At 42.0% G+C, this 24470-nt stretch overlaps 1 protein-coding gene across 2 annotated transcripts in view; it reads right to left on the reverse strand.

Annotated features, from left to right (window-relative positions):
- Positions 1-24470, reverse strand: part of BRPF1 (bromodomain and PHD finger containing 1) — a 61322-nt gene that overhangs the window by 27603 nt on the left and 9249 nt on the right. For both annotated transcript variants that reach the window (XM_040359032.1, XM_040359033.1), the window contains exons 3-8: positions 21729-22688; positions 17037-17193; positions 12387-12482; positions 5067-5198; positions 4823-4969; positions 1893-2205 (exon numbers count right to left, since the gene is read on the reverse strand). In XM_040359032.1, coding sequence (XP_040214966.1) covers positions 1893-2205; positions 4823-4969; positions 5067-5198; positions 12387-12482; positions 17037-17193; positions 21729-22688 — 1805 coding nt within the window. The remainder of the gene's footprint in view (positions 1-1892; positions 2206-4822; positions 4970-5066; positions 5199-12386; positions 12483-17036; positions 17194-21728; positions 22689-24470) is intronic.

Here is a 24470-nt window from a genome sequence, read left to right on the forward strand (position 1 = left end):
TTATATGGTCTTTAACAGTATATAAAAAATAGACCAGTGATATGTCTATATTCATATTTTCAGATAAATCACAGGTTTATTTATTTGGGGGGGGGTTCTGGCATTCAGTTTTTGAGAATCGTGAGAGAATCGTGATCTTTAGTCTAAGCAAAAGAATCGCGATTCTCATTTTGACCAGAATTGTGGAGCTCTAGTTCCCAGTGTTAAGCCTAAAGGCTACACTGCCGGGTTCCCGTACCCGCAATGGCGGCGGAGCACCCGACAGCTGATGGAAACATCAGCTGCGGCTGCCGACATCGCTGTACACGTAAGTGTCCATTTATTAAAAGCCAACAGCTGTAGTATGTGTAGCTGCTTGCTTTTAATGTTTTTTTGGTGGAACACCCCTTTAATGTTGCAGTAAGTAGAACAAGCAGCAGAATAAAATGTGTATGTTTTCCTCACGTTAATGGTACATTACTGATCAAACTTGAAAAAAAACACATTTTTTCTGATTTTTACATTTTTTCCCCACTTAAGATGCAAATAAATTAAAAATATTCTCAGAGGACTTTAGGGTCACGAGAAAGCTCCGTTTGTTCCCCAAAAAACAATATATGTATCAATTCTCATAAGTAATTTCAAAGTTATAGACTCATGAACAGACATATAGCAGAAATGTGAAATACGGTCTGGTCTATAGGGGGTAAACAGGTGTGACAGCTGAAGTGCTTAGTAGACAGTGCAGATTATGTGAACTTGTCAGAGTGGGTTAACAACCACTTTAAAGCTAAATTTCAGGCAGATATAAAAAAAAAATATATATATAATAATAATAATTCAGCCTGTATTAATACTTCATTAAATATATTATTTCAATTACAAGCAGTTAAAGTAACTGAGACAAGTGAGTAGCATCCTCTTGCAGTCTACTGTGCAATCTGTACAGCAGAGAGCAGGAGGAGGAGGCGGCACAAGGAGCCTGTCAGTCAAGTCTAGCATTTAAAATAAATAGATATAATGTATTAATGAATAGAGAGCTGCATTAGCGTTAAAGTAAACCTGCAAGCACTAAACTAACTGGCAGATAATCGATAACATAAAAGGTGCCAGACCTTGCCCTTGATGTTAGGAAAGTAAAAGTTTTTTGCTAAATGGAAAAAAAACAAAAAAAAAAAAAACATTTTTTAAATAAATAAATAAATAAAATGTTCATAGTTTGTTATAAAATTTTACAAACAGGTAATTTTTCTCCATCACTGATGAGGCTACAATGATGGGCTCCGATAGGTGGCACCGATGACCACCGATTGGCAGCACTGGTGGGCACTGTTGGAACCGCGCTGATAATCAGTGCCCATGCCTCCTTAAAACAAGCCGGTTTTCGGCTCTCTTTTTCTCCTCACGCTATCAGCGCGAGGAAAGAAAAGCCGGTAACCGTCTTGTGTTGGACACCGCTGATCATGTCATAAAGAGTCGCTGTGATTGTCCCTTTCCCCCGATCTGTTATCGGCCGAGTCTGAAGGACTCAGTGATCACAAAGCGCGCTGCAGTGGGCGCATGAGCAGTCCCATAACGGGAGGACCTGCATGTACGCCCTCCTGGCAAATTAAGCCCACGCTGCAGCAGTCTTTCAGCTATAGCATGAGCGACAGGGGGTTAAATAAATAAAAATAAAAAATGGGGTTACATTTTTTTATTCCATACAACAGATGAACATAAGGTAAGAATGTGCTGATGTATCCTTGATGTTAGGAAAGTTGACGGACAAAACGGTAAGAGAGAGGAGATCACAACAGGAACGCAAACCGCTTTTAAAACCTGACAGATGTTCCAAACCTTCTCTACTCTATACAAAACGTACAAAGGATTGGCTGGAGGAAAGTTTTAAAGGCCCCCCAAAATGAACATACCATTTTCCCGATTATGACGTCCCGTCTCGTTTCCTGCTTTGTTTTGGGGCAAGTGCATTCCTGTCTCGAAATCGATACCAATTTTCTCTGCCTGACGGCGAGCCTGTCGGATCACTGCTGCCCCCTGCTCTTTCAGGCGGGCAGCTGACCGGTAAAAGATGGTGTCCTTTGCATTGTACTTGATGCAGTTGTTAACAATCAAGTTGAAGTCCTCCTCAAACTGGTCAAAGTTTTTGTAGCGGAGAGCTTCTAGGTTAACCTTCATCTTTTGGAAGTCCATTGGCTTTTTAACGTGTTCTAGGTAGTCTGGTACCTGAGGTGGAGAAAAACAAATGAAATAAAAAACACCAATACCTTAAAAAGGGCAAAAGCAATTTGTAAGGTACTCTTGAAACAAAAATGTTCAACAACTGGTTTCTATAACATAGGCAAAATGATATGAGATTTACTGAAAAAGTGGGTGGATATAGTGAACCAGGCACTTTAGAGGGGGAGGAGAATTAGCAGTATATTTCCATATAGGAGTGCGGAGTCAGGTGCTGGAATTTATGATCTGAATTATTTATCCTCCAACATCAGCTGCTAAGATAGTCAAAGCGGCATTAAAGGCAAAGGCTGTTTTTTGGGGTGTTTTGCACAGAGCAGCCCCGATCCTCCTCTTCTGTGGGAGCACCCGAGCAGGCTCGCTCCTGAGCCATGGCTCTGCGTATCCATTCAGACACAGAGCCAGGGGTTGACCCTGCCTCCCCTCTTATCTTACTGGCTGTAATTGACAGCATTGTCCCCGCAGGGCCAAGTTTCCCATGCACATTGCTGGATCGCGATGAGGCTCAGGTGATATCCCAATATCCCATCCCACAACTCCCCCCCCCCCCCCCCCAATGCACTGCAAGGGCTTAATGTTGGTTATGTTTATAAGTGACAGAATAAGGTGAAATTATTCCACCCAGCAGAACAAATCAGAGCCGAGTCCGACAGCTTTAAACCCCCCCCCCCCTCCCCTCGTGTCAAAAAACAATTGGAATAAAAAGGTGTCCCATGACCTACGTAAATAAGGTAGCCTGACAACAGGCCCACTCTCAAAGTATTCAGAGATAAGGCGAGTGCAAAGGCCATGCCAGTGGCTCTGAATCTTGGAAACGCAATGCAGCTATGGAAAGTGTCTACAGTAAAACCCAGCGCTTAAAGATCACTTCTAGGCTATCTCTGTGTTGTCAAGCAGGCCTTGGACATGGTACTCCAAAAACAGTCTAAAGATGATGGTGCTTAATAGCTGCAGTCAAAGAAGCAAAGCTCCAGTAGTGATGTAGCGAGGAGTCTTGACTTAATTAAAAAAAATAAAAAATTGCTAGCAAAAAAATAGGTCACACAGAAGAGTTTTTAAAAAAATAAAAAAAAAATTACATTAATCCTCTGAAGATACTAGCAAAAAAAAACGAGGCAAGCTGCAATAGGAGAGGTGATCATGGACTGAGCTACAGTTTGCTCCCCACTGTTCAATCCTCCTGTAGGCAGCAGCAAAACCAAAGATTTAAAGGCTTCCTTTGTCCCTCAATGGACCATAAAGAAAGTTGTATTTCCATTCCAACCATTTAATCTCTCTTAGCTGCAAACATTGGGAATGGCTTACACATGGGCCAGGTATATCAGCCTTACCTCAACAATCATAAGCCATCTTCAAGGCCAACCTATGCAAAGTAACATGATTGTGCCAATTCTTTAAACCCCCCCCACTCCAGCAGCACATACTCATCTCTCCTTTGCTCCCCTTCAGTTCTGTTCAACCACCAGAATCATGGAACAAAAATCGCTCTGTAAACTCAAAAATACTCGAAACTTACAAAGGATCGAGGACTCGCCTCCCAAGTGTAGCACGGGCTCAGGTCACAGGTGAGTATGTACTGCTGGGGAATAGGAGCTTTTAAGCACACCTGGTTTGATTCAACAAAATGTTGTCATTTAAATAAAATCCCAATAGAAGAGTTACCTGCAAAGAAAATTGTAAATACCTACCTCTCCTTTTGTCTGTGCTGTTGAGTGCTGCTCTGATCAGGAGAAATTATCCCACAGTCTGTTCAGAAACTGACACTTCTAGGAGTGTCAATCTCCTTTGCCCCCTTTTAGTGGCTCCTCTAGCTCAGTGGTCATCAACCCTGTCCTGCAGGGCCCACTAACAGGCCAGGTTTTATGTATTACCTTGGGGAGATGCAGACTAGAATGCAGCAATCACTGAGCAGCAAATGATATCAGCTGTGATGTATTTCAGTTATCTTGCAAACCTGGCCTGTTAGTGGGCCCTGCAGGACAGGGTTGATGACCACTGCTCTAGCTGATCCCCACATCTTTACAGGACACGGTAGCGATGAAAGCATCAATGAGAAGAACTACTGAATGAAGCAGGGGACAGGGAAGACCCTGGGAAACGTTGCTTTCCAAACAGACATCGTGGGACAATTTATTTTCATCAGAGCAGTGTATACCAGCATGGACAGCAAAAGAAGTAAATATTTAAAATCTGCTACGCAGGCATGCCTTTTTTATGTGAGAATTACTTTAATGTCCAAGTCAAAAAGAGAATACGCTGAAACTGAACTGTCACTGCTGTCTTGCAGGTACAACCCATAAAGGGGAAGGAAAAATAAGTGTCTAAAATGTTATAATTATGACTTATAACAAGACTATACAAATACTAGGAGTCTGGTGACCAAGAGGCCTACAGCTGCTACCCAACTTTTTTTTTCTTTGAATTAAGCCTATGTTGCTGGCTCCTTATAGGAGCCTTCTCTCTCAAACTGGCTCAGCTGAATTTCAGTATTGATGTGCTGAAATTCTGTAGAAGTAGAAAAGTCGCCCTGATAAATTGATAGACAATATACATTAATGACAATTATGAAATGCAAAAAAAAGATGGATGGAGATTGGATTCTTACTTCGTACAGTTCTGTTACCTCGGAGAGAGGAACCGGCTCAGTAAACAAATTGCTGGTATCTTTCTCTTGCAACAATTCTAATGTTTTTCTCAAGAGAATAAGAAAAGGGGTTAGCTGAACCTCTAGAGCCAACTGCTGCATTTTAATCTGCAATAAACAAAACAGGAGGGAAAGTCAACATGGGATGCTGGTAGACGGTGCAGGCAGAAAGATGTACTCAAGCAGGCACTAGATCGCCCTGTACCGTTTCTCTCTTCAGCTTCTCTCTCTTGCGTATCAACTCTACCAGCAGGCGTGCCCGCTCCAGGTCATGCCGAAGCCTTTGCCAAGACTTTAACTGTTCCTTCAACATCCAGTTTTTGTCCGTAGAGTCTTTCTGTTGAAAAATAAATTTTATTAGGCTTGGAGTTTTATATAAAATAAAACTTTTTAAAAGAGGAGATCCAGGCTCCTACAGAACAAAATTAAAAGTCAGCAGCTTCAAATACTGTAGCTGCTGACTTTTAATATGAGGACACTTACCTGCCCAGGAATCCAGCGGTGTCTTCATCAGAGACGATTTTTCAATTGGCTATTGGGTGCTGCCGCCACCATCTGCACTAGGGGGAACTGGCAGGGAAGCCTTGTGGCTTCACAGCAGGTTCCCTACTGCACATTGCGCAAAGCGCACTGCATTCTGCAATTGGGTTGGCTGCAGCGGAAGGAGGAGAGGGTACTCAGCCGAAAGTGGAAGCGGGAACTTGTCAAAACCAGGTACCCGCTCTGCTTTAAACAATAGTATAACAGAGGCAAAGTTCTTGTAGCAAGAGTACAACCAGGCAAACAGAGCCGACTTCCTATGCGGCAATACTGATGAAGGACACTACAGATATATTAGTCTAAAAATCGTTTAGGTACTGATAAGGAAACTCTCATACAACAATAGTATTAATGTTCTTTTTAATTCTTCTTAAATAGCTGGCCACCACCTATTTAAACTGAAAAAATTATATTAATATAGGACAGACAAAAAGCTTACGTTTTGGAACCTGACCATACAGTGCTTATCTTCAGGAATCTGAGCTTGTAAATACAGTCAAAAACCAAAGCATGGCTCCTTAACCACTAGCCGACCGCGCACCGTCATTATACGGCGGCAGATCGGCTCTCCTGGGCGAGAGCCCGTAGCTATACGGCGGCTCTTTGAGCCGCCACTAGGGGGCGCGTGCTCGCCGCCGGAGGCGCGCGCGCGCGCCCCCGCTCGCCCCCGACTCCCGTGCGTGTGCCCGGCGGGCGCGATCGCCGCCGGGCACACGCGATCGCTCGTTACAGAGCGGGGACCGGGAGCTGTGTGTGTAAACACACAGCTCTCGTTCCTGTCAGCAGGGGAAATGCTGATTTTCTGTTCATACAATGTATGAACAGATGATCAGTGTTTCCCCTAGTGAGGCCACCCCCCCCCCCCCCCCCCACAGTAAGAACACACAGGGACATACTTAACCCCTTCCCCGCCCCTAGTGTTAACCCCTTCACTGCCAGTGGCATTTTTATAGTAATCCAATGCATTTTTATAGCACGGATCGCTATAAAAATGCCAATGGTCCCAAAAATGTGTCAAAAGTGTCCGAAGTGTCCGCCATAATGTCGCAATACCGAAAAAAAAAAATCGCTGATCGCCGCCATTACTATTAAAAAAATATATTAATAAAAATGCCATAAAAATACCCCCTATTTTGTAAACGCTATAACTTTTGCGCAAACCAATCAATAAACGCTTATTGCGATTTTTTTTTACGAAAAATATGTAGACGAATACGTATCGGCCTAAACTGAGGAAAAAAAAAGTTTTTTTATATATTTTTGGGGGATATTTATTATAGCAAAAAGTAAAAAATATTCATTTTTTTCAAAATTGTCGCTCTATTTTTGTTTATAGCGCAAAAAATAAAAACCGCAGAGGTAATCAAATACCACCAAAAGAAAGCTCTATTTGTGGGAAAAAAAAGACGCCAATTTTGTTTGGGAGCCACGTCGCACGACCGCGCAATTGTCAGTTAAAGCGGCGCAGTCCCGAATCGCAAAAAGTCTTCTGGTCTTTGGGCAGCAATATGGTCCGGGGGTTAAGTGGTTAAAAAGGTCCATGCACACTGGCCAAAAAAAAAACGCTGCTTTTACAGAAGTTTTGCCTGTACAAGCAGCTCAACGTTATCCTATGTGTCCATGCAGATTAGGACGATTAGATGCATATTTTAAGCTCAGCATTGAGGCAGAAAAAAACCCTTCTGGTTTGCATATTTTATTGGAGCATTCTGGCAGAAAACAAAAAAAAAAAAAAACACACAACACTCCTAAGCTCTTCTAAACTGTGTACAAATACGTTTTATGTGAGACCTTTTTTCTGACACAGGAACTAGTGTTTTTTTTAAGCCAAAAAGGTTTTGCTAAGCCCAATAACTATGTTTAAAGTGCAGTATCTCATGGCAACAGCTTTTCTCTTTGAGATTTCAGACTATTGTAAAATCGTATTGCATAACAAAGGTTGCTGCACACAGGGAAAGTACCCTGCACTACATTAAAAAAAAAAGCAATAAACTAACTTTAAGTAAAAAAGTGTGTAAACAATGCCCCTAGAATTATTACTTCGGAATGAATAATTTTACCCAATAGGTGCGAGATCATCCTAGGTTCACATATGTTGGCATTTTTTTTAGCGTTGCACCAATACTAAGCACTTGCACAAGTACTCATACAAATGCTCTGATACTAAAACCAATATCTTTTTTTTGTGATTCCACTAAGACTTGCATTGACTTCTGATAAATGAAGCAATTTCAAAGCTGCACTGGTATGAACCGCTTACTGTTCTTCTGTGGCTTTGAAATCACATGGAAGTAACCATTTCAAAGAAACAATTCTTCATAATTATAAAAGAAAATGGTAATAATTTTTCATGATTAAAAAAAAAATATATATATATTATATATATCCATCACATGACAGTTAAAATAGATATCAGTAATTGGTACCAGCCAGTACTTAAGAAAAAGTATCGGTACCCTTACTCTTAAACTGGTATTGGCAAGGATTTTTTTTTTTACTTAAAGCCGAGGTTCACCCTAAAAACATTTTTCTAACATTACATTGTGCTCACTTCCAACATTATGCTGATTTTTTATTATTTTTTGCTGTACATACCGTCGTATAGCTATTTTCCCCCTGGCTTCCAGGTAGTGAATCCCGCAGGAGTGAGCGTTCCTATGCAGAGGCTAAGTGATTGACGTGATGACAAAAACTTCCCCCCGGCGCATAAGGCGCGTCACCAGTTTCCAAAAAAAGCCGAACGTCGGTGCACAGGCGCCGTATAGCGCCGACTCGCAGTTCGCCTTCTTACGGAAACTGGCGACGCGCCTTATGCGCCGGGGGGGAGTTTTTGTCATCACGTCAATCACTTAGCCTCTGCATAGGAACGCCCACTCCCGCAGGATTCAGTACCCGGAAGCTGGGGGGGGGGGGGGGGGGGGGAATAGCTATACGACAGTATGTACAGCAAAAAAATAAATAATAATCAGCATACTGTCAATGTTGGAAGTGAGCACAATGTATTGTTAGAAAAATGTTTAGGGTGAACCTCCGCTTTAACTGTATTGCTACCGCCTAAAGGTGGTTTAGGAGCATGCATGTATTGTGCAGGTGACAAGTTCTCTCTACATTGAGCTGTCCGGGGTATGTTTGACAAAATAAAAAAAAATGTACGCACCTCAATAAAATAAAAACAAGCATTTAAAGCATATCTAAACCCAAAACCTATTTTAAATCATGCAGCTACCGATCGTTAGATGTTGTGGCATTAGTTTTTAGGTGTCCCCCCCCCCCTCCTTTATTGTCACCTGGTCAGTAACACTTCCTGGGTAGCTCTTCTATCAATAGAGGGGCAACAGTGTCACCCTTGGACAGCAGCAGAGCGTAGTGTTAGGCTGGCCATATGCCGTTCGTTTTGTCTTCTTTCAGACAGCGGGTGGATGGAGGAATTTCCACAACAGAACGTTGTATTCTGAGAGCAGCAACCGCAGCAGCTGCAGCCACTGATCATAAAAGGTTTTCCAGTATGGCCTTTTGACAGAAGATAATCAAATAATAGACTTCTGTTGAGCAGAGACTGCTGCACTGGACAAATTTATGATCAATGTATGGCATGCTTTAGTAGGACTAGTAGATTCAATTAGGGCCAGTTCACACCAGACGCAGTTCCATACAGTTTCGTGTGCATTTTTTCTGCACTAAAAATGCATGCACAGTGTTTTTCATGTATTCCAATGGCTCTAGTTCACACCATGCAGTCAGTTTCCAGTGCAGAGACTGACAGTAAACTGACTGCATGGTGCCAACTAAAACCATTGTAATACATGGAAAACACTGTGCATGCATTTTGTGCAGAAAAAAAGCACAAGGAACTGAACGAAACTGCATCTGGTGTGAACTGGCCCTTAGACTTTACATATTTGATTAACAAATTAAAGCCTAACTTTAGCTAACACTTTTTAAACAATACAAGTATCTGTTAAAGTGGCTTTAAAGTCAAAAGGTTTCTTAACTTAAAAGAGAAGTATGGGTTTAAGTAAAAAAGAAAAAAAATTATACTCACCTAGGTGGATTTGTCCCCCGCCGGCTCCAAGATCGGGAAATGAACAATTAAACACGGCTGATCTCTCAGCTCTTGGTCTTCAGGCTACAGAGAGCTCAGTCACTGTTTTTCTGCTCTGCCCCTACAGCACTCACTGGAGCGCAAAGCTCTAAAAACGGCAGGAACGGTTGACATAGGCCTCGTACAGACGAGAGGATATCCGCTGGAAACGGTCCGCCGGACCGTTTCCAGCGGACATTCCTCCTCCGGATTTTGATCTGATGGCTTGTACACACCATCAGATCAAAATCCCCGCGGAAAACATCCGCGGTGACGTGCGGCGACGTGCGCGACCCTGGAAGGTAAATACTTCCACGCATGCGTCGAATCACTTCGACGCATGCGAGGGATGGGGATCGCTTGGACTTATCCGGTGAGTCTGTACAGACGACCGGATCAGTCCAACAGACAGGTTTCCAGCGGATAGATTTCTTAGCATGCTAAGAAATTTTTATCCGCTTGAAAACCGCCGGCTGGAGAAATCTCCGCCGAAAAATGTCCGCTAGGCCGTACACACGACCGGATTTGTCTGCTGGAACTGATCCACGGATCAATCCCAGCGGATAGATCCGGTCGTGTGTACGGGGCCTTAGGCTCTCAATGGATCGCCTAGAGGCCAAGTCAGCTGCCGGGCGAAGCATCTGGGTGGATCACAACTGTATAAACCGGCTCTGTGATGTGAAGTAGGGCTTGCTACAGGGGCATGCAGAGGATATGATTGCACAGAGCAGGCAAGTATAACTACAAATTTATTTGAATTTTTATTTTTTATTACTTTACAACCGCTTTAAAATAAAAATTTGCACTCAAGCCTGCAGAGTTTTGCAAGTCCCTCTGCCACAGTGGAAGATGGGATTGCCAATCCTCCCATTCATGTATCCTTGAGAATAGATGTCGTGACAGCATTAGCCTGTTAAAGAGATAAGCATCCACAATTCAAGTAAGTGGGGGGCAATGAGATCATGTTTCATTATACACCTTAAATAACAAGGGTGTAACATGAAACACCATCCAAAAAGGTGGGCAACGCTTTTAGTAGATCAAGATCTGTTAAACATAAAATTGATCACTTCTACAATAAGGCAGAGTCTGCAGATTTTTTTTTAAAACAAGCTCATAGCTACTACTGTGGCCATGAGCTTGTTCTAACCCTTTCGATGCTCAAAATGCAGTACACATCATTGTCAGAACAAAAAGTGAAAAGCTTCAACAAAGTTGTTTGCAGCTTGCTGAAAGCTTCGAAAAAGATAGCTGTACACACAGCTCTCAATCTTAATAGGTTACTAAAACCAATTTTTTTTTTTTTTTAACCAACATATCATACTTGCCCTCCTCTGTGCAGTTGGTTTTGCACAGAGTGGCCCGATCCACCACTTCTGGGGTCCCCTTATCGGCGCTGGGGGCTTCTCCTCTTCTCGAGTGCCCCACCGGAGAAGCGTTCTCCTTCGGGACACCCGTGGGGTCACGCTCCCGAGTCATGCTGCTGCGTCTATTGACACAAACAGGAGGACTCGGCCCCGCCCCCGCATCATTGGATTTGATTAAAAGCAGCGGGAGACAATGGCTGCACTGCTTTCAAACTATCCAATCAGGACATGAGACACTGGCCGGAGCAGGTGTGCTCGTTCCTGGGGGTGCTGCATGACAGGAGGTTTTTCACCCTAATGCATTAAGGTGAAAAAACAGTGTGAAAAAAGGCCTGCAGAAATAGTCATTTAAGGGAATCAAAGTCAGAACCAAATAATACATTTTCTTCTAAGAAATACAGGAATAATAAAATAAATGCGCATGGACCAGGTGCTTATAGTCTCATGTCAGTATAAAGATACATGGTGGAATTTCAATGTTAAACAGTAACTCCACTTTTGTTTAAAAAAAAACAACATTCCTCTCTGAATGATCCATGTACATTGCAGGGATTTTAACAAATTTTGTTGCAAATTCCTACCTTTTGTTATTCTGAAGAAATCCCTGTGTTTGTCTGCGTCAATGTGGGAAAGTGAATCTAATGGGAGTGGTTTCCCAGTTATCAAAAATCGTCCGCTTTACCTGCAGAGCTCCAATGAGGAAAATTGCCGGGCCTGCATCCCTTTAGAAGCGATTTCCTATTTGGAGTATCTTACCAAAAATGTTATTTTTGTTGCAAGGGATTCCTGAAATCTGACTTGTATCTAATGCCCTGTACACGCGATCGGTTCATCCGATAAAAACGGACTGATGGATTTTTTCATCAGATATCCGATGAAGTTGACTTTCATCAGTCGTGCCTACACACCATCGGTTAAAAAAACGATTGTGTCAGAACGCGGTGACGTAAAACACAACGACGTGCTGAGAAAAATTAAGTTCAATGCTTCCGAGCATGCGTCGACTTGATTCTGAGCATGCGTGGATTTTTGACCGATGGACGTGCCCACAGACGATCATTTTTTTCTATCGGTTAGTTAACAATCAGATAATTTTAAAACAAGTTCCTCGTTTTTCAACCGATGGATAAAAAAAACGATGGGGCCCACACACGATCGGTTGGTCTGATGAAAACGGTCCATCAGATCGTTTTTATCAGACAAACCGATCGTGTGTACGCGGCATTAGTGTAGGCTTCTGGGAAAAATCAGTGAGCCAATCATACAAGATGGAAATTATGTTTCTGGGGGTTGTTCTGTACACATTCTGTGTACAGAACACCTCCAGGTAGCCATATTGAATTGCATTTTACAGAAAACTACAGAGCTGCAGATTGAAAAGGAAAAGGTAATTTTTAATAACATTCAATTACAATCTGAATTGTGTCGCAATTGTATATTTTATATTATTTTTTCTTAGCTATTTCCCCCCCCCCCCCCACGATAGTAAAGTTTAAAGTCATCAACTGCCAATATAATGCAGTCTCCATATAGTCACCTTCAATGTTTGCTCTCCAATCTCTTCGTTTGGTTTAGAGATTGTTCCCTGGTGAACAGAGGTCTCATCAGACAAAGGTACTCTCCACTTGATATCCTATTGGGAGAATAAACGCTTTTGTTTATCCGCACTCATAATAAAAGTACTTACCCAGCTTTCATCATATCCTAGGCTGTAATTTTTGTCATATGGTTTAGGAGCTCCAGGTGTAAGCAATGACAGGATGATTTTTAAAGTAACAGTACCCTTAAAATTCCATATAGGCATGCAAAATGATTAAAGACAGTGCACAGCAAAGCTTGTGCAGACTTGTTACGTGTCTTTAACTTTGTCCAGCATTAAAAAAACATTAAAAGGAGCCTGTCACTTCCACAACAATGTTTTATATAGAAAAATAAGTGTCTATACATACATACACACACACACAGACACACACACTAGAAATAAATAAAATAAAAAGCATGTTGACATACAAGCTTCATTACTTTTGGAAGCCATTCCTATGTGCACCCAAACACATTTCATAATGGAAATAAAGGATTATAGATAGCTGAGGCATTACTACTCCACACAGTGTACAGAGTTATTATAGTGGAAAACCGTGTTCACACCTTGTGGTGGCTGCTGTTAAACTGAAATCTTAGATAACCAAATACATGAGGCATATACATACAGGTGCATCTCATAAAATTAGAATATCATCTAGAGCTGCACAATTCTGGATAAAATGAGAATCACGTTTTATTTTTCGCTTAGAAGATAGATCACGATGCTTACGGCGCAACTCATCTTTCACATTAAAACAAAAAAAAAATTGGGCTAACTTTACCGTTTTTTTTTTTTATTCATTGAAGTATATTTTTTCCCCAAAAATTGCTTTTAAAAGACCACTGGGCAAATACAGTGCGACATAAAATATTGCAGCAATTGCCATTTTATTCCCTAGGATCTCTGTTAAAATATATATAATTTGGGGGTTCCAAATCATTTTCTAGCAAAAAAATATTAATTTTAACTTAAGAAACAAGTGTCAGAAAAAGACTTTAAGTGGTTAAACTTCCTGCATTCACACACAGAAATTTGATCTGTGTGCCGGTTCACACAGGGGCAACCCGACTTACAGAACGACTTTGCAAGGCGACTTCAGTGCGACTTGGAGTAACTTACAACGCGACTTAAAGTTGCCTCCAGGACAGGCGACTTTGGCTGTGGCCAATCACAGAATAATCAGCTCTGTGGGAGGGAGGGGTTTGCCTGAGTAAACCATTTTCTTTTCCTGTAAAGTTGCTTCAGTTAAGACGGAGATTCGACTTTGGAGGCAACTTCCATTGAAATCAATGGGTACAAGTTGCCTAGAAGTCGCCCAGGAACCTTTTCTGAAGTCGGAGCGACTTCAGTAGTGTACATTAAGACGGCTCTCATTCATTTTAATGAAATTTCTCATGTTGCGCGACACAAGTCGGATCCTTAGGAAGCATTAGTTACAATGTTTCCTGTTAAAAACTTGGCAGACTGCCCGGATATTTTCTTTTGACAGCTGATAAGTCTCTCCACTGGTTATATGAAAGAATCGGCAAACTCTACATTGGAGATCATCGGGGAGGGGTTGAATCGAGATCGCGATTATTTAACGATTAATTGTGCAGCTCTAATATCATCAAGAAGTTAGTTTATTTCAGTAATTCAATTCAAAAAGTGAAACTCAAATGGATTCATTACACACAGAGCGATATATTTCAAGCATTTCTTTCTTTTAAATTTTGAGGATTATGGCTTACAGCTAGCGAAAAAACCCAAGTATCTCAGAACATTCAAATATTACACAAGACCAATAAAAAAAAGGATTTTTATTACAAAAATGTTGGTTTACTGAAAAGTATGTCCATGTACAGTATAGTATGCACTCTACTTGGTCGGGGCTCCTTTTGCATGAATTACTGCATCAATGCGACGTGACATGGAGGCGATCAGCCTGTGGCACCGCTGAGGTGTTATGGAAGCCCAGGTTTCTTTCATAGCGGCCTTCAGATCATCTGCATTGTTGGGTCTGGTGTCTCATCTTCTTCTTAACAATACCCCACAGATTCTCTACGTGGTTTAGGTCAGGTGAGTTTGCTGGTCAATCAAGCACAGCGATACCAAGATCATTAAACCAGGGCGGGACATGCTGGGAGCATTTAACACCCTCACTTGGTGGTAGCTAGTTCCCCTGGTAGCACATTCTGTACACACATGCACTTTGACTTTGGACGGACCATGGCCCCCTGTAACACTAAGGTAATCACTTTGCGAGTCTCATTCTACCCACCTCCATGTTTTTTTTAGCACCTGTTTTCATTTATTTAATTTTCCTGTGCTGTTATGTGGGGTTGCTCCCTACATCACTAATTCGTTTTATAGTTTCTTTCTGGATATACTTGCTTTCTCACATTTCGTCCATGTCCTCTATTCTATTTGGTTATGGACTCCTCTCACTTTCATTAATATAACACTACTATACACTCATTTACAATTTATTTAAAATCTACAGAATTGGAGCCCGTATTTCACTATTATACAATATATATTACACTATATATACACTATATTACAGACATCTCAAATAGTCCTCGTCCTCTAGTCTCACACATACAGCAGACGCGCGTATTTAAAGGGATGCTAATTCAGTCCCCTCCATCTAAATTTTTTTCCCCATTGTTTAGGCACATCATTAGACCATATTAATTATTTATGCTTTTTTGTAGATTAATGCATCTGCCCCTGAAGAGTTGGTATTATTCCACAAAACGCATCGGGCTTACATAGATGCACCATGTCTATACAGATGGTTCAACATGCTCTTTTATTCTATTTTACTGAAGATTATACTACATCCTTTTGTCTCATGATATGAAGGACAGTCTCTCACACCGTACCATGCAATGTGCCATGTAGTTTTTCATATGTATATATGGTTTGCAGCATGCTTTTGAAATGGTTTACGATCCTATGTATGTATTCACTGCTATATGTCTTGTTACCTGTGGTTTTAGGAGAAAAAAAAAAAAAAAAACACAAATTTTTCAAACATTGACGAATTTGCTAGCCGTGACATACATGCCTAATTTAATGTCCCAACCCTCTCTTTTAAATATAGATTTAGGGTGGGAGGTGTATGGATCCATATGTCTCATTTAAAGTGCCAAACCCCTCCTTAGTTTATTAAACCAGGTATTGGTACTTTTGGTAGTGAGAGCAGGTGCCAAGTCCTGCTGGAAAATTAAATCAGCACCTCCATAAAGCTGGTCAGCAGAGGGAAGCATGAAGTGTTCTAGGATTTCCTGGTGGAGGGCTGCACTGACTTTGGACTTGATAAAACACAGAGGACAAAACACCAGCAGATGACACGACTCCCCAAATCATCACCGACTGTGGAAACTTCACACTGGACCTCATGCAACTTGGACTATGTGCCTCTCCGCTGCTTTCCTCCAGACTCTGGGACCTTGATTTCCAAATGAAATGCAAAATTTTCCACAGTCCATGATGATTTGGGGAGCCGTGTCAATCTATTTTTTTTTTTTTTTTAAATTGGTCTTATGTAGTTTTCTGAGATACTGAATTTTGGGTTTTCGCTAGCTGCAAGCCAAAATCATCAAAATTAAAAGAAAGAAATACTTGAAATATATCACTCTGTGTGCAACGCATCTATAGAATATATACGAGTTTCACTTTAATTGAATTGCTGAAATAATTTAGCATTTTGACGATATTCTAATTTTATGAGATGTACCTGTATATTCGTATTACAATGTTGGTGTCCTTTTGATATTTCTTAACTGAGTGGAAATAGAGCGTAAGGCCACTTGCACACTGTACCGATGTATAAGCATCAGATATTCCTGGCAGAAAAAAAATGGGAGGATGGGCTGTGTATCACGTGCGAGTATGCACGCGCACACACACAAGAAGAAAGTGGCAATTGCATGAATTTGTGAGTTTACACGTAAAAATACTGACTGGCAACCCAGATTTCTGTATTTTTTTTTTTAACAGATCAATACACAGAACGTGCTTACAGGTCTGTGTGTACAGGTACTTGGAAAACAATGGGCTGCAATTACATAAGTAAAACAACAACAACAACAAAAAAGCTTGTATGAACTGAGCGTTTTCAGGCAGCAGCGTGCAAGAGGCCTTACTTTATCTCTGTGCAGGAGTTTCTTGTACTAAAGACTAGTCACTGCTGCTCTCTCTCTCCTTGTGCAGGGTGACTGGTTTTGTACCTTTCCCTCCCTCCTGTAGTTTTCGTCAGGAAGCCTGTAGTAGGTGGAACTACTCGGTCTCTCCCACATCTCTGCTCTCTGCACAGGCTAAGGACAGGTTTCCTACAGAGCAGTAGCAACACAGATGTACAAAGCGCTGTGTAAGAATACTAGACTTTGATAGCACACCTACTGCTACAAGGTAATAACTGGGCTTGCAAAAGCATATTGGGCACAGAGTGGATTTATGACTAGTGAGGTTTATACAGTAAAAAAAAAAAAAAAAAAAACGTTTTGAGCCCTTTAGCTATCAACTCCTTTAAAATCTCTTCAACTATATTATAAAGCTACAAAAGAAACACTGCTCCACCCACCCACCCACCCACCCACCATGCTACTATCTGACCTGCTCACAGTTCCGCTGTGACTGCAAGTGTGTCTGTAAGCGGCGCAATAAGGGAACGCCATTCCGGGATTGTCTCTTTAATGTCCAGTAGCTATGTAGCCTCTGCATGAACTGGCTTTTCCTCTGGATGGTTAAGCAGTTGGTGATCTTACTGAGCCTGAAAAAGAAATGGATAATGGTATTAGATATTTTATATTTATACACAAACTATAATATCTTTTCCACACCAAAATGTGTGTGTGTATATATATATATATATATATATATATATATATATATATATATATATATATATATATACACACACATACACACACACACACACACACACACATTTTGGTGTGGAAGTGCAACATTAATATAAAGCTTAGTTTACTGATGTCCCATCACGTGCTATTCCTACATCTCTTTAGTCGTAAAAGTTGCATGAATTCTGTATTTTCAGTGTTTTGTTAAACAAAAGGCATCCCACCCAATCACTGCATCAGGAATATGCTGGTAGACACCTCTAGAACAAGATCGCTGTAAAATTCAGATTTTGGTTTACTAAAACTTCAAACACAAGGCATTCTATATCAGTACACCAGGAAAACTTTCAGTTTAAATAGAAATGAAGTGAAATGGGCATTTTTTTTCACCAAAGTTATTATAAATCTCCCACCTTCTGAAGGATCTTTTCATACACGTTCACACAACTGGTAAGTGCCCCAAACACTGAATGGATATTCGTCATCACCCAGAGATCCCTGTGATTAGTAAAAAGTGGGTTTATACAGCCAAAGATAGGACTGCTACATGATTAACCACCAAATTTGAATGTGACGCGCCTGTAATTTTCCTGTAGGGGTCCTTTTTCAGCTGCCCACATCACTGCCTGCATGATATGGACCTGATGGCTGTCCAGGATCCAGAAGAGGAGTGACACCACAAGGGGACTATTAACCACTTAAGGACCGCCTCCTGCACATATACGTCAGCAGAATGGCACATGTACGTACAGGTACGTCCTGTACATGTACCCAGCCGTGGGTCGCGGCCTGTCCGAAGCTCCGGGATCCGATCGCCGCTGGGGTCCCGCGATAGGTCCCCGGAACTGAAGAACGGGGAGAGCCGTGTGTAAACACTGCTTCCCCGTTCTTCACTGTGGCGGCAGCATCGATCGTGTCATCCCTTTTATAGGGGGACACAATCGATGACGTCACTCCTACAGCCACACCCCTCTACAGTTGTAAACACACATTAGGTGAAACATAACTCCTTCAGCGCCCCCTGTGGTTAACTCCCAAACTGCATCTGTCATTTCCACAGTAAACAATGGATTTTAAATGCATTTTTTGATGTGAAAATGACAATGGTTCCAAAAATGTGTCAAAATTGTCCGAAGTGTCCACCATAATGTCAGTCACAAAAAAAAAAAAAAAAAAAACGCTGATCGCCGCCATTAGTAGTAAAAAATGTTTTTTTTTATAAAAATGCAATAAAACTATCCCCTATTTTGTAAACGCTATACATTTTGCGCAAACCAACCGATAAACGCTTATTGCGATTTTTTTTTTTTTTTTTTTACCAAAAATAGGTAGAAGAATACGTATCGGCCTAAACTGAGGGGAAAAAAATGTTTTTATATATTTTTGGGGGATATTTATTATAGCAAAAAGTAAAAAATATTGAATTTTTTTCAAAATTGTTGCTCTATTTTTGTTTATAGCGCAAAAAATAAAAACCACAGAGGTGATCAAACACCACCAAAAGAAAGCTCTATTTGTGGGGGGGGGGATGCCAATTTTGTTTGGGAGCCACGTCGCACGACCGCGCAATTGTCAGTTAAAGCGACGCAGTGCCGAATCGCAAAAAGGGGCAAGGCCCTTAACCTGCATTTTGGTCCAGGTCTTAAGTGGTTAAGGACTGGCTGGCAAGGGTGCATATCTACAGCACTGAATTGGTGGTCCCTTAGATCTGGAAATGGCAGCAGCAATGGACCTGGATGCTGGACTTGGGTTAGTATAACTGGCTTCATCAAGAACAAAAAAAAAAAAATGTATCATTACAGGATGGGCTAGAGGGGTATCATATTTTGGAGTGCGGCTTTAAGTAGGGCAATCAGTAGTTCTAAATGTCAAACATGCTCATTAATACCCTCTAACTAGTTTTCTACATAGCCTGACTCTCTTCTAATCATGGCAAAAAAAGATGCTCACATTTGTTGCAGATCTTGCATTTATCAAGTGTTGTATAAAAAGCCCTCAAAGGGAAAGTTTAGCATCCAACTAACTGTGGACTTATAATCATTAAGGTTTGTTGCCTGTGTGTGTAGAATAAATAAGAGCTCAGAAAAAAAAAAGAAAAGACTGCACAGAGTGAGGACTCTCATTACTCATCAAAAGACACTAGAGTTTGTTTCATTTACTGGGAACAGACTGAACTCCCTGATTACAGCCGACATATGTAGACACTGTATGCAAAAAAAATATTAGTAATAAGACACTGTAGCATATTTTAGGGAAAAAAGGAAGACAGCATAGCAAGATGAAAAGCATTACCTTCTAACAAACATCTGAAATCACTCAAAAGTTACATTAAGAAGCGTACCGCTCATGTGGCAACACACATTTTTTTATTTTATTTTTTAAGTTCTGACACTTTAAACAACAAGCTTGACATGGTTTAAAGGGGTTGTAAAGGTTTGTTTTTTTATTTTTGAAATAGGTTCCTTTAAGCTAGTGCATTGTTGGTTCACTTACCTTTTTCCTTTGATTTTTTTTTTCATTGTCTGAATTTCTCACTTCCTGTTCCTCCTCAGTAAGCTTGCCCCATTATCTGTCTGGGGGTTAGTCAGCCAGAACAGCTTACTGAGGAAGAACAGGAAGTAAGATATTCAGACAAAGAAAACAAAAGAAAAAAAAACATTTAGAAGGGAAATCGAAGCAAAAGAGAAATAAACCAACAATGCACTAACTTAAAAGGAACCCATTTAGAAAATAAAAAACAAACCTTTACCACCCCTTTAAAGGCTGACTTATAGAATACTTCCTCTCCTGCTGTTCTATAATCTAATAAGCCAGGACATGTCAAACTGGAGTTACAAGACCACATGGTTTTTTTGTCATGACATCGCTTTCATGTTACTAGAGCTGAGACCCGAACAAAGCCGACCTTGCTTTGTTCGGGTCTTCGGCCAGCCTGCGGACATGCCGGCTGGTTGCTCGGGCCTCCCGGTGGGACAGAAGACCTGGAAGCTCACTGCTGTGCCGCATTGGTTGTTATTACAAGAAAGCTGACCATCTGCTCTAAAGAACAGTTTCGGGTGATACCTGAAGCTGTATGCATCAACCCGGTACAACCCCACCGGGGGGGGGCAGAAAAGTGGAGCTTCCACTTTTGGGTGCAACTCGCTTTAAGAATGACCACAAGTCCTGCAATCATGGCTCCGTTTGTGTACCGAGATAAGGAGTTCCCAGACCTTTTGACACCTTTCCCCATTACATTAAAGCAGAATTCTAGGTAGGGATGTCCCGATACCAATGGCCCCCGCTGCTGTCTCTAAGCCACTGAAAAAAAGCCTCTGTATGGGGAGGGGGACTGAATGCAGAAGGTTTTTTTTACCTTAAAGCAGAGAATGAATTAGGCTAAAAACCTTCTGCCTTTACAACCACTTTAAAACGGTGAATTTTTGCTGCAAAAGTTGTTTTTAATGTTATATTTTGATTGCCTATTTATTATCTTTGCCTGGAGTTCTGCTTTAAGTTATAGAACAGCAAGGGTTAGAATTGTTTTTTTTAAAAAATCAGGTTGAGTTTCTTTTACAACCATGTTTTAAAACCAAGGCTTGTTTTTTTTTTTCCCCCACTTTTAAATCTGTTCTGCTTTTTACCACTGTTCTACTCCATGTATCAAAGATTACTTGTACAGCGACTGGATGCTTACTTCCCATACACAGCACATGTAAAATTGTGTTTTTCCAGCAAGCCTCTGGACCTCCTGAATTTTATGAAGCTGAATGTAAATCAGGCCGCCACTAGCTGGGTATTTTATAAAGAAAGCGGAGGGTTTTCGGGGAAAAAGGGATCTTTTGGAATAAAAAAAAAAAAAAAAAACATTGCTTCAGCATGGCATCAGCTGAGGTAATGATGCAAAGTTTCTAACACAATGGCAAAATAATCCATGACAGATCTGGCGCACATACCATTGGTGGGCTGGCACAGAGAACAGGGTGGAAAGGCCAGCCACTAATTACTATATTTTATTTTATATATATATATATTTTTTTTTTCCTTGTGGCATGGGATGTGGAGCTGGACAGATCAGCGGGAGTGTGGAAAACAAATAGAATTTTTTTTAAGTATATGGGCCTTTTACACAAGCATTCCGTATGTCAGTTCTTCCTCCATCCGTTGGTGGATGAAAAATGGACATACATGTATGTGTATGGGCTAGCGGAAGTTAGCGGGTGATCATCTGCTGAAATGCGCCTCTATTAAGTTCAGTTTTTTGAGACAGAAGAAAATTCTACGTTTCTTCCGTTTAAAAAACGAACAGACGAAAAACAGATGTTATACGCTGACATCAGTTTTTCACCTAAAAACATGGGCGTTCAGTTTTTCAGTTCAGTATTGGATTAATAACAGAAGATATAGGAAGGCCTACCCAAGCTGAGCATGAACTTTGTGTTTCCTATTACTTATGACTATTTACCTGTGAGGAGGAATGCAAGGAACAGACACAACTGGAGCAGCTGCTCTTTTTTCAGCAAGGATTTTCCGAGCTTTCTTCATTTTGATCCTCGACTTGGCCTTTGCCTTTTTTACTTTTTCGGAGCTCCAAACTTTCCCTTCCTCTTCTTCCTCATCGTCTTCCTCCTCCCCCTCACTGTGGGAGAGGGCTGGGAGTTTGCACACAGACCCAGGAGGGGTATGGATGTCACAATATGCTGTTTTTCGGACACTAAAAGATGTTCCATTGGCACCCGTTTCCCGCACGGGTTCCATTTTCATGTAGAGGCCGGCCTGCTGTGCGCAGGTAACGTGGAAGGCAGTGTAACAGTTTGCTTTGTGGCACTGAATACAGGCTCCAGAGCCACGTTGTTTACAGATATAGCATGTGAGTTTCCACCGGGCAGGTGGGATGTGCTCAATGCTGTCTATAGGTTCCAGGAAGACTGTATTAGCAAAACAAACCTCGGGAATCCAAAGAGCACAAACTACATGAGCCCAGCGCCCATCGTCTGTCTGTTTAAATGCCCCTCCCTTGTTTGGGCACAGAGCACAGTCTACTGCTCTTGAAGGGGACTGAAGACACCTTCTGCAAAGCCACTGCCCCTCCGGTATGTAAGGAACCCCATAGCACTCCTGGTGCACAGCCAAGTTACACATATCACAGAATAATATCACGTTGCTGTTCTGACATTCCCCATCGTTGCAAATACAGCACACAGCGTCCTCATCTATTAACGCGTTTGGATCCCCTTTATTATGGCTTTCGAAGTAGGACTCCTTCTCCAGCCGGTCCATTAGGTATTCAAATGTCTCCTGTGGGATGCAATTGAGGCTCTCAGTCTTTCGTCGTTCGTTCATGAAATCCAGCCAGATGTAGTCCTCTTCATCCATATCATACTCCACTTCTTCATCCATTTCTTCTGCAGACTTTTCAATGTACCTTAAAAGGCAGGTGGGGAAAATTAGACAGGAGTAAATGCACAATTTTTTTTCAGCAGATTATTGGTAATCAGGAAAAGCAATCATGCCACAGAAGTCTATTACTGGAATCAGAGCTTTCCACCTTGGTTGACTTTATTAGCATCAAAAATCAAAGTCGACCTAAAGTTTTTGTAAAAGCTGAAGGTTTACCTTTATGCCTTCTATGCATGAAGGTAAAAAAACCTTCAGTGTGCAGCTCCCCCATCAGCCCCCTTAAAACTTACCTAAGCCCCCTCTCGATCCAGTGATGTGCAGGAGAGCCTCAGCTCTCGTTGGCCATTGGCTCACACTGGCTGTAATCGACAGCAATCAGGAGAGAGTGGAGGTGGGATCGGGAGAATGGAATGGACAGACAGAGCAGTTGCTTGGGAGCCCACTATAGCAAGCTGCAGGGACAGGGACAGAGAATTCCTACAGGTATGAACTACAGACTGACAGGTCCGTCAGCCTACCAAGTCTGAAGAAGATGCTTTCGAAACACATTGCTGCCCACCTACGTCAGCATGCCCTCTGCAGTGACGTCACATCTGGCCCAATGCTGGTTACGGCAGCAATCGGCCGCCTCCTGCTGTCCGGGCACCCAGCCAGTGCACCAGGCTGCCACGAATACCAGATAGCCTAGAGAAACTGCGGGACCGACGACCCTCTATCCACTGTGCCTATATTACTCTGCGAGTTGCTAATTGTCTAGTAACTATTAAAGTGTTTACTTTAATACTGCACTTAGTCTGGTGCCCTTCTGTCCCTGTTTTTCACTATTCATCTGCCTTACTCTAAGGGTGCTGCTTTACCAATTACCTATAGATTTTTTTATGGACTTTTAATAGACTTATTTCTTATAATATGATGTTCCGTTTCATCTGTGACACATCTCTCTACTGACACTTTTTTACTTTAACTCCCAGTAGTGATGCTACCCAACTGTTGATGAGAGAGTTTGCTTCTGGATGGACATATAGGGGTATTGAATATAATCACAGCATCGATGCATTCCGATTCAGACGCTCACGATGCTGCGAGTTGGCCAAATTGATTTCTGATGACGTCATCTGTCGCTCCGTGTGGTGCTCTGCCTCTCCAGGAGAAACACAGAGCCAGCATGGTGGATAAAGTTCCCTCCCCTTCACTGAAGCAGAAAGTCAGCTGACATTACATTGCATGGGGGAGGAGCTCAAGGAGACCCAACATCATGAGCAGCATGGAGGAGGGGAAATCCACTGACACCAAGGCCCCTTTCACACTGGGGAGGGAGGTGCCGCTATACCGTCGGAATTGTGGTGGTATTAGGCCACTAGCAGTGTAGTTTTAACCCCCGCTAGCAGCCGAAAAAGGGTTAATACCGCTGGCAATGCGCCTCTGCGGAGGCGCATTGCCGGCGGTATAGCCGCGGTTTCCCATTGCTTTCAATGGGCAGGAGCGGTGGAGGAGCATTCAACACAACGCTCCTCTCACCGCTCCAAAGATGCTGCTAGCAGCACTTTTGGAGCGGTCCTGATCCTCAGGCTTTCACACTGGAGAAACAGCAGCCGCTGTTTAGGGTCGGTTTGAAGGTGCTATTTTTAGCGCAATATCGCCTGCAAACAGCCCCAGTGTGAAAGGGATCTAAGAGATGGTGAGTGCCAGTGTCACTGATCCCATTCCTCTACCCGATTCCATCCATCCCTCTGATCCCACCATCCCCGTGCCTGATCCCACCCATCCCTCTCTGCCTCTGATCCCACCCATCCCTCTCTGCCTCTGA

The sequence above is a fragment of the Rana temporaria genome, chromosome 7, assembly GCF_905171775.1.
Source record: "Rana temporaria chromosome 7, aRanTem1.1, whole genome shotgun sequence".
Taxonomy (NCBI): Eukaryota; Metazoa; Chordata; class Amphibia; order Anura; family Ranidae; genus Rana; species Rana temporaria.